Source organism: Oncorhynchus tshawytscha, linkage group LG28 (assembly GCF_018296145.1).
Source record: "Oncorhynchus tshawytscha isolate Ot180627B linkage group LG28, Otsh_v2.0, whole genome shotgun sequence".
NCBI classification, from domain to species: Eukaryota; Metazoa; Chordata; class Actinopteri; order Salmoniformes; family Salmonidae; genus Oncorhynchus; species Oncorhynchus tshawytscha.
This window is the reverse complement of record NC_056456.1, coordinates 32,731,151-32,742,432: the sequence shown is the minus strand read 5'-3', so window position 1 is coordinate 32,742,432 and position 11,282 is coordinate 32,731,151. Positions and strand designations below refer to the sequence as shown.

The following is an 11,282-nucleotide window of genomic DNA, read 5'->3' as shown; positions in this document are numbered from 1 at the left end:
GTAACATGCAGTATAGCATCCAGCTCAGAGTTACATCCAGTATCCATATCAGTTACATCAAGCTCACAGTTACATCCAGGATCTGACTCATAGTTTCATCCAGCATCCTGCTGCACTTCCTGTGCTTGCGATGGGAGAAGATGAAGAATCCAGAAAGCAGTTGGTTGTTGTTACCTAAAAGTTCCCACCTTCTTCATCCTGTATTTGATAGCCCTTATGCTGGCACCATCTGTAAGTATTTACATTTCTGTATGTTTTTATATGCTTACATGTTATCAAGTAATTTCCTACTTTTCGCCTCATCAAATATTGCTAGCCAAACAGTCCTAACCGTTAGCGGTCAACCATTAGCCATTGCCATAGAGATGTATTGTTTAGCCCAGCTGTTCACTAGCCCCATTCAAATGTGCAGTGCATTCGGAAAGTATTTAGACCCCTTGACTTTTTCCACATTTTGTTACATTTTGTTACATTCTTATTCTAAAATTGATTAAATTGCTTTTTTTCCTTCATCAATCTACACACAATACCCCATAATGACAAAGCAAAAACAGGTTTTTAGATAAAAACTTTTTGAAATGTCACATTTGCACACAGGCACAAGTTCTAACTGTAGACAAAAAAGATCCCACACCAGAAAGTGGGAAACAGGGCTCTGGAGCAGGTTTTCATCTAAATATGATCCCCAATCAGAGACAACGATAAACAGCTGTCTCTGATTGGGAACCATATCAGGCCAACATAGAAATACAAAAACCCCTAGACCCACAACAATCCTAGACCTACAAAACCCTAGAAATTCAACACTAGAGTACACACCCCGACCTAACCAAAATATATAGAAAACAGAGATATCTAAGGTCAGGGCGTGACATATGGTTTCTCCACAGAAAGTTGAAAGCATCTGGTCTATCTCCTTGCTTATTTTACTGTCAAGATATAAAGATAGAGCGCCATGTGTTAGTCTAGAGATACCTTCAGCCTTGGTTATTAGGACTCTACCTTTTAAAGATAAGTCCCTCTGTAGCCATTGATTTAGCTTCTTCTGGGGGTTTTTAATAAGAGGGTTAAAATTTAGTAAGCCTCTAGACTCCTGATCCTTTGAAATGGTTATGCTTAAATATGTAAGTTCTTCTTTTACTGGAATAACATAATATGAAGGTGTCACACAATCTTTGACAGCCATGAGTTCACATTTATTAATGTTAAGATATAGACCAGATGTTTTGGAAAAGGATTGTATCACATTGATCGATATGGGAACTTGGTTAGCAGCTTTCAGTAGTATCGTCAGCCAGCTGGCTTATAATAATTTCTTTACCAGTTATGGAAATACCTTGTACAGGACTATTATTTAAAACATTTGTAAGAAGTTGGGTGATTAATAAAAACAAGTATGGAGAGATAGGACAACCTTCCCTAATTCCTCTCTTTTAACTCCAATCTAGGTGAGGTGCCATATTTCAGTTTGATAGAGCTGTTACCATTTGTATAGAGAGTCTTAATAGCCTTAAAGAAAAAATCCCTCAAAGCCAAGTCTCTCAAGGGAGTGGAAGAGGAACTGATGCTCTTCTGTGTCAAATGCTTTTTAAAAATCTGAAAATAATATGAATCTATCCTCAGTTATTAGGTCTGAGTAGTCAAGTATGTCTTATACTAGTCTGATATTGTTAGAAATATGTCTGTTCCTCATGAAGCCAGACTGTGTTTCATCAATGACTGCATCCAAGACTTCTTTGATTATTTTTGCAAATAGTAAGGCTATTATCTTATAGTCATTATTAAGAAGACAAATTGGACGCCAGTTATCGATGAGCAGCACTTCTTTTTTAGGCTTAGGTATCAGTGTTATTAACCCCGGACTCGTTGTAGGAGGGAGAACATTGTTTTAATACCCTCTAAAAAGACTTCACATTGGAAGGGAGCTACTTGTTCAGAAAATAATATGTAAAATGCTGAGGTAATTCCATCAACACCTGGTGATTTATTGTTCTTTAGATGTTTGCTTTGATGGGTTTATCACACTGTTTACATTCTATATCACTGATAGAGTGAACATTATTCAGTGAGTCAAAAAACATATCTGTGGATTCCTGACAGTGTGTAGAGCTATACAATGTTTTGTTATGTTCAGTGTTCCCGGGAGCCGAAGACGTGGATTTCGATTAAGGCAGCCCCCTGTACCTCGCTGATTGAGGTGTTGGGTTAAATGCGGAAGACACATTTCAGTTGAATTCATACAGTTGTACAACTGACTAGGTGTCCCCATTTTCTTTCAACCATTTCTATGGGCAAAATGAATGGGGAAAGAATAGGGTTTTGGAATAAATGCCGAAAATAAGGTCTGAGGTTAACACAGGTTTATGAGATCGAATAAGTGTTGTTCTATAGAACAGTCAGTTAGCCTGACCATTATGAATTATGAAGCCTTTATGTGCGTTTGTTTTATTTATTACATAATTCACAAAAAGTGACGTTAGCTGATTGAGATCTCCTAAGCCTGTGTTTACCACAGACCTTATTTTCGGCGTTTATCAAAAAACGTTACAAGAACTCCATACATTTCCATGGGCTTTGTTCAAAGAACCATGGAGCAGTTCGTGCATACAAAAAAGACGCCATTACTAGGAAAATATATAAAACCTGAAAAACGTGTGTGCGTATCACGTCAAACGTCATTTGACGTACATTTTTAGCGCGGAGTTTGTTGTTTGCGGAAAAGGACAGGGGGAAGAGCACTTCTGGATTTGTTTGTCTTTTATAAAGTTCTGCTTTGTAATATTCCAGGATATCTTTATTTTTTTTTGAAGTAGTCTCAGAGAGTATTCAATTAGTATCATCGGCTATCCTTTACAAGCGATTTGTACAATAAAGGTAAAATAAAGTTTTGTAACGTCAAATCGATTTGAAAAGAACTTTGCTTGCTAGCTCAGCTCGTTAGCCTAGGTTGATGATGGGATATATTTTGAACCTAGACATTAACTAAGTTAGCTAAACAGCAAGTAGCTTGGTAGTTCAAAGCAGTCTTCTAATATATACTGAACAAAAATATACAAATATATGAGTTACTGTTCGTATAAGGAAATCGGTCAATTGAAATAAATTCATCAGGCCCTAATCTATGGATTTCACATGACTGGGCAGTGGCGCGTCCATAGTAGGGCCAGGGAGGGCATCGGCCCACTCATTTGGGAGCCAGGCCCAGCCAATGAGTCCCCCCAAAAAAGGCTTTATTACAGACTGAAATACTCCCCAGCACCCCACCTCCCCCTCTGACCATCCTGCAGGTGAAGGGCCTTGGCTGGCGTGGTTATACATGGTCTGCGGTTGTGAGGCCAGTTGGACCTACTGCCAAATTCTCTAAAATAATATTGGAGCCAGTTTATGGTAGAGAAATTATCCTAAAATTCTCAGGAAACAGCTCTGGTGGACATTCCTGCACTCAGCATGCCAATTGCACGCTCCCTCAAAACTTTAGACATTTGTGGCGTTGTGTTGCGTGACAGAAATGTACATTTTAGTGGCCTTTTATTGTCCACAGCACAAGGTGCACCTGTGTAATGATCATGCTGTTTAATCAGCTTCTTGATTAGCCACACCTGTCAGGTGGATGGATTATCTTGACAAAGGATAAAATGCTCATTAAGGGATGTAAACAAATTTGTTTAAAACATTTGCGAGAAATACGCTTTTTGTGCATATGGAAAAGTTCTGTAATCTTTTATTTTAGCTCATGCAACATGGGACCAGCACTTTACATGTTGTGTTTATATTTTTGTTCAGTGTACATTCTCCAAACTAGAAGCTAGCTAGTTGAGCTTGTAGCTAGTTGTTCAGGTCTATGTTGTTTGAAGTGTGTACAATTGAGTAATATCAGCATAAAGTACTTTTTTTTTTTGTATCTGCTTGTTTCCTTATTAAACACCTTGTTTCAACATAGTTATCTAGTCAAACCGGAGTTAGCAGATTGCTAAAAGTCAGCTAACTTGTCAGCTATCCCATCCACAGTAACTTGGTTAGCTGACCGTTGCTCTGCAGAATAATCCGTGTGTACTCGGTCATTGTGCCTCTAGTCAACCCACATCTTGACTGTCACAAACAAGGAACACAGGAAGATGTGTATTACAGAAACTGGACATATGCTAAACATGATGTTGATCACTCTAAACTAAATATTAACTTTAGTCAACTTACATTTCCCAATTACATGTTAACATTTCATCACATTCATCATTTCAGAATTGTCACTGGTTTAAATGCTCATCTGTATTTCTAGATCCACAGAACAAATGGAGGTCATTCCCTCTGTCTGCGATGACAGTAACCGCACAGAAAGTCACGTCAAAGCCGACAAGCACATTGGAAGGAGAAAACTATCACGTGAGTTTGATCGTGCAACAGGAAGTAGAGCCATTGTTTCGGTGATATTGTCTTTACCAATTATGTTATGCCTTCTGTATGGTAACTCTATTTTTCTCCAGTGGATGTGGAGAATGACATTGAGTACCTCTACGAAGCTGTTCCTCAGCTGTCCACAGTTTTCCACATTTTAGACAAAATTGGGGAAGGTATGTAGTAGTACTCTGTATGTCTTCATATGCAGACGACTGCGGGTTAGCCACAGTTTGGCAATTAACAAATATCAGTTTAAAAAAGGGTTATCCTATATCAGTTGTTTTTGGCAAAACAAAAACATACTTTGTTTTATGTAGGTACTTTCAGTTCAGTGTACCTGGGTGAGGCTCTGATGGCCAATGGGACGAAAGAGAAATTTGCCCTGAAGCACCTCATCCCCACCAGTCACCCTGTGAGGATCGCTGCAGAGCTCCAGTGCCTCACTGTGGCTGGGTAAGTCTCACACTTTACCTGCTCTGGGTGTAGGAGCAATATTACCACAAGCACTAATATTTTCATGGACTGATCCACTTGTAGAGGAACATTCTCTCAAGAGATGCATGAATAGGATTGCACTGCATTAGTTTACAGTGATCTCCAACAAGTCAATCACACAGATTTTATAGGGCCCCCCTTAGTAGTTTATTAACCATTATTTTACCAGGTATATTGGCAGTAAAAACAGTGCACTACTTTCTCTTGTACACTGATGTTCCCGGGGGAGAGGAGGAGAATGGGACTATTTGAAAGCTAGAAAATGGAGCTTGTGACATGTTTGAGTTTTTAAAAGTATCTCTCATGCTAGAAAAAGTTGGGAGACCCCAGGTTTAGACAACACAATGTTCTCAATGTTTTTCTTCCCTCTTTAAGTGGAAAAGAAAACGTCATGGGTGTGACCTACTGCTTCAGAAAGGATGATCACTGTGTGATTGTTATGCCTTATATGGAGCATCAAACCTTTGTGGTGAGTCAATACTGTGTAGTTGGTTACCTGGTTTGTGTGTTTATACCTTGTTTGTGGCATAACACTAGCAAAGTGACGGAAATCTTTCTCCTATCAGGATATCATTGGCCTGCTGAGTTTCGAGGAGGTGCGTCAGTATATCTACCACCTGCTGAAAGCTCTCCGACATGTCCACCAGTTTGGCATCATCCACCGTGACATCAAGCCCACCAACTTCCTTTACAACCGGCAGGAGAAGATGTGAGTACTGAATACCTCTGTATCACTGGAGCTAACCTTCAGCTCTATATGACACTCTGGAATACTTGACTCAGTTAGTCAGGTCCAGAGATCATGTCTTCTGGTCTGACGTCCACATTTTGGACTGAGATCATTAATCTCCTGTCTTGAATGGTCTCTAGTCCAAAATTCAAGCATTTATAAACCCATTAAATGTTTGCTACCTGCAACTCCCCCACATTTTGTTGGGGTGCGTATTCCTACCATATATTGTTTTCGTGGTGGTTTGCAGGTTTGCCCTGGTGGACTTTGGGCTGGCACAGGGCACGACCGACACCCAGATCGAGCTGTTGAAGGTGGTGAAGCAGAAGACCCAAAAGGGCGGGGGCTCCACGGGGAAACCGGAGACATCACAGGGGAAACGGGCACCAACCTCCCTAGCCCCACCTCTACAATCACTTTCACACCCCAGGACCTCAGCACCTCACTCTTCCTCCTCCACCTCTTCTTCCACTTCCTCAAAACCACCAGATAAGAGGGTCTCGGTCTCCACATTTTCCTCCACCACCCGCTCTAAACACACCAAGGTTGTCTGCACTGGATCTATCTCTTGCTCTTCATTTGGTTACAGTGGTGTTATGGTATTTGTCTATAGGCTTAGTTTTTATTAACTCATTGACCTTGTAGTTATTGGACCATAAAGTGTTGTGATACTCTGAAGATGTTTTGAGCTGAAAACACACTTCAGGGATGTTGTAATGTATACGGTGACATGTAGTTATCTTGCTTTATGTACTTTGACTGCGGTGTTCATTAGTGACATGATGTGACTTAGTTTGCTTTTTTTAACCAGGAGTTCTCAGGTCTGTGTAAAGCACCGCGGGCTGTATTTGGAGAGAGGAACCTGAATAGCTTTACCTCCATCCCCACCAAAACCACTGACCCCAAGTTAGAGGTAGGAAATGCTTGCCTTCTCTCCTGTTACATTCAATCCATAGCTACTCTGTTGTCCAGTGTGTATTTAACACATTTGATTGACAGACATATTGCCGCACAAGTTTGGTATACTTTTCAGTTCTATCTTAGCTAGCTGTAACTCTGTTTTAGTCTTTTGGAGTTGTCACCAACAAATACATGTTTCTGGATACTCAGTCAGACTGCCCTCCAGCAGTAACAAACCAGACGATGAACTGTAGATTTTTTTTGGAAAGACTTTCCTTGGATCATAACAATCCTTTGTCTCTATGTTGGGCCAGCTGGTGAAGCCCACTAAAACAGAGGACCCTGCCACACGCAAGTTTATCTCTGCCCACCGGCGCCCAGTACCTGTCAGGACCCCTGTCAGCAACCAGAGACCCAACCAGAGGATGACCCCTGCTGCGGTCAACCTGGGCTTCACCTGCAGCTGCTACTCCACCGACAGAGTCTGTAACATCTGTATGTCCAGGAAACAGCAGGTGGCTCCCAGGGCCGGAACCCCTGGCTTCAGAGCACCAGAGGTCCTGACCAAGTGTCCCAACCAGGGAACAGGTAAGGCTAACAGATACCATCCTCAGCAGTACTACACCTCACATCTCTACTAATACTCCTCTCCACTGCAATGTCGCTCTCTGCATTGTAAATTAGAATGCGTTCTCAATCATATTTCACAGATGTCAACTTGTTTATTTTTCACTCCTGTCTCCCTGCAGCCATAGACATTTGGTCAGCTGGTGTGATCCTGCTTTCCCTGCTGAGTGGCAGGTACCCCTTCTTCAAAGCCAGTGACGACCTCATTGCCCTCACACAGATCATGACCATCCGAGGCTCCAGAGAAACCATCCAGGCTGCCATGACTTTCGGTGTGTATTTCGTCTTATCGACCATGTTTGACAGCCATTGTCGGTGGTGACGACGTCTTGATGTCACAAACGATGGTTTAGCATATTTGAACTTGACTTTAATGCTGGAATCTGGCAACGCACAAAGTGGGGCAACATGCCAAATGGCCTATTCCCCATAGCCTAAATGTTTAATATGTATGTGGTAGTTTGACTATTAACATAATGCAAGTGAACAATGTGCATTGTAGAAAGAGAGGAGAGCATCAAAGCAGCTGAATGTCACATGGTGTCCAAGGTGTTTTCCTCCGTCTGATTGGCCTTTTGCAGCGGACACGTCGTTGTCTGGCTTGTTGTTTTAAAATCTTCGGTTTTTAAAATATATTTTCTCTTTTTTTTTCCCAATTCCCTTTCGATTTGAATTACTTTTTGACCTAGGCATATCCTATTCTTTCATGATCAAACATTGAACTCTGTTAGGCCTATAGATTAATACAATCTCAGAATAGCCTGAATAAAAACATAGTATAGTAATAATGAGAGAGAGAGAGAACAAACAATTGCAAGATAGACTAATCGAATAGGAAGTCGACTAACCGAACAGGAAGTCCTGAACAGGAAGTCCACATTTAGTTTTTGCTTTACTTTATCAAAGTGCTGGCAAAATAAATTGTGCCGTCGGAAAATCCCTCCTCGCAAACCAAACAGCCAGTAATATAGGCTTACACTAGGGTACAGTCAATAAAAGTTGCATTAAGTGTTACTTTGACAAGTTAAACTTATAAACTAACATTTTATAATATTGTCAGTGTTTATTCATGTCCTTGAATTGTGCAACGGGCAATCGGGCATAAGCTCCAGCAGTAGCATTTTCAATAAATGGGAACAAAAATATTTAACCAGGTAGGCTAGTTGAGAACAAGCTCTCATTTGCAACTGCGACCTGGCCAAGATAAAGCATAGCAGTGTGACACAGACAACAACACAGAGTTACACATGGAGTAGACAATAAACAAGCCAATAACACAAACAAATTAATGACACAGTAGAAAAAATAGTCTATATACAGTGTGTGCAAAAGGAATGATGAGTTAGGCAATAAATAGGCCATAGGAGCGAATAGTTACAATTTAGCAGATTAACACTGGAGTGATAAATGAGCAGATGATGATGTGCAAGTAGAGATACTGGTGTGCAAAAGAGCAGAAAAGTAAATCAAATAAAAACAGTATGGGGTTGAGTTAGGTAGATTGGGTGGGCTATTTACAGATGGACTATGTACAGCTGCAGCGATCGGTTAGCTGCTCAGATAGTTGATGTTTAAAGTTGGTGAGGGAAATAAAAGTCTCCAACTTCAGCGATTTTTGCAATTCGTTCCAGTCACTGGCAACAGAGAACTGGAAGGAAATGCGGCCAAATGAGGTGTTGGCTTTGGGGATGATCAGTGAGATATACCTGCTGGAACGTGTGCTACGGGTGGGTGTTATCGTGACCAGCGACCTGAGAAGGCGGAGCTTTACCGCGGAGCTTTAATGATGAGTCGGTCGGAATTGTCTTGCAAACAACTTTATTTTGAATAGCTTACAAATTGTACATATAAAAGTCAACAACAATCAGATAAAAGAAATGTATTATTTAGCCTATAATTAAGCAACGAGGCCTGAGGGGGCGTGGTATATGGCCAACATACCTCGCTAAGGGTTGTTCTTCGGCATGACGCAATGAGGTGCCTTATTGCTATTATAAACTGGTTACCAATGTATTTGGAGTAGTAAAAATACATGTTTTGTCATACCCGTGGTATACTGTCTAATATACCACGGCTGTCAGCCAATTAGCATTCAGGGCTCGACCCATCCAGTTTATAACATTCTTTAATGAGCCTTGGCTTAGGCGAAGCCTTTTGCCTATCGAACTGTAAAAATCCTAAATATACAATCAGATAACCATTGTATTATTTAACACTTAAAAATGAATAAACATTGGCTTAGGCTAAAAACAAATAGGAAAAAGGGCTATGTAAACTGTACAAAATCTAAATGTAACCTAAACAAAATAAGTACGGAAATATTTTAGCCTGTGTCTTTCAAATAAGATGCAATTGGAAACTTAGCTTAGCGAACTTGTAAATGTTGAGAGGTTTGTAGTCTGTCCATCCTTTGCCCTGATTATCGTTTTGCATATTCTGCAAGTGACTTCGATCAGGTCTTCTGGCTCACCTTGATAATTCCTCCTGAAACCGAATAACTGCCAAACAGGCGAAGACGTTTCTTTCCCAACCCAGTCAGCCATTTTATTTTATTTCTAATTTAGTGCCAGGCAGACTATACTGACCACCACTACTACAAATGGTTATCTGTACCGGTGTACAAGTAAAGTAACCAAGGTGAAACATAGCAACGTCAGAACGTTGCTAGGGAAATTACCCAAGTTGCGCTGTGATTGATGCTAAATATCATATACATTTTTTTTTTAAATGCTGCCATGTGGACAGCCAATAGGGTCTTCCCCGGCAGTAAGGAGACACTGCATCTGACCAGCCAGAGAAAGTGTCAGCTCCTGCTGGATGAAGGAGGGCAGGTAGCCCCAGGGCTGGGAAGCCTCCCATCCATCTAGGAGAAGTGGTCTCAGTCGGATTATTGATTTTCTTTTTCATGTCCTCCCTGGAGGGGAAGAGGGTGTGGTCAACTCTACCACTCTGCCCCCTTTTCTGCAGGGCCACACCCCAGGTGCCCCCAACCAACTCAGACAAGCGGTCTCTCACATCTCCTTGGACCCTCAACTACTCCTCAATCTTCATACAGACCTTTTTGTCTGTCATTTCCTCTCCTTCCTCCATGGTATTTTTGTTGTTGCTCTTCAGACTCTTCTGTGCCCTAGGATGCTTGAAGAGGCCACAGAAATATATCTTGGTTGTATCTCTGTTGCTTGATGAAGCAACACTGAGCACCAGATTGAGTCACAAGCCATTGTAATTTGCAAAGTTGTCACTGACATCACTTCACCTATGTCATGGAAAGAAAGTCCTGTATCTTGATGTCGTAATGGGCCTACCAAAGACCTGTTACTGTTATCAATGTAATTGTTTGGATAATCTCATTTCCTCTTAGTCATGTCACTTAAAAAAACAGCAATAAGAGGCTCCAATTAATGATGTAGCTTAGTTCATAACTTCATAAAAAGCCATTTACAAAAAAGGCTAAACTTTTTTAAATGCTTTAATTGAGTTGAATTACAAGAGTAAGGGCAGGATGCCACTGGTAATATTAAAAACGGTAAACCCATAGTAAAGTACAGCAGTCTGACCATAACATGACCATTATTCAACCACAGGTAAATCAGTGGTGTGCAGCCGTGAGCTCCCCCGGCAGGACCTGAGGACCCTGTGTGAAACCCTCAGAGGAAGGAGACCATCCCCGGACGATGAGGCAACACCACATCCCCACAGAGACACTACCACACGCCACCACCGTACCCATGACTCCCCCATTTCCACTCATCCCCCTGGGGAGCCCTCTAGACAGCACCACCCAGAGGAGGACCAGACCCTAGCAGAGCCTGAGGCCCAGGATGAGAGGGGATGGGACAGCGTGCCTGACGAGGCCTACGACCTGCTGGATAAACTGCTGGACCTGAATCCAGCCAAACGCATCACAGCTGCACAGGCACTGCAGCATCCACTTTTTACTGACCTCTGAGATTACTGTTTTCACTCATCTTTGCCAAGGAAGTGTATGAATTTCAAATGTGAAAATGTGCTATTGACTTGAATTGTTCTTTGTTACCATATAATTTATGATTGCCTTGTTAAATATAAAATTGTACTTACATTCTCAGAATAAAATGTATTAAAGCACTCTTGGGAACTGATAAAGACATTTGCA

At 41.3% G+C, this 11,282-nt stretch overlaps 1 protein-coding gene across 4 annotated transcripts; it reads left to right on the top strand.

Annotated features, from left to right (window-relative positions):
• The first annotated feature begins 92 nt into the window (after nt 1-92).
• cdc7 (cell division cycle 7 homolog (S. cerevisiae)) lies at nt 93-11,254 on the top strand. Of its 4 annotated transcripts, none has more exons than XM_024391943.2 (11): nt 93-231; nt 4,277-4,380; nt 4,482-4,568; nt 4,713-4,848; nt 5,266-5,359; nt 5,457-5,599; nt 5,871-6,165; nt 6,432-6,533; nt 6,835-7,108; nt 7,270-7,419; nt 10,732-11,254. In XM_024391943.2, exons 2-11 carry the CDS (start codon nt 4,290-4,292, stop codon nt 11,094-11,096), a joined length of 1,737 nt encoding a protein of 578 aa, XP_024247711.1. In that variant the 5' UTR covers nt 93-231; nt 4,277-4,289; the 3' UTR covers nt 11,097-11,254. The 4 variants fall into 4 exon arrangements, with proteins under 4 accessions (XP_024247711.1, XP_024247710.1, XP_024247712.1 ...); XM_024391942.1 differs by lacking the exon at nt 93-231 and adding an exon at nt 2,694-2,874; XM_024391944.1 differs by lacking the exon at nt 93-231 and adding an exon at nt 3,686-3,708 and having other exon boundaries at nt 5,871-5,934.
• The last annotated feature ends 28 nt before the right edge of the window (nt 11,255-11,282 follow it).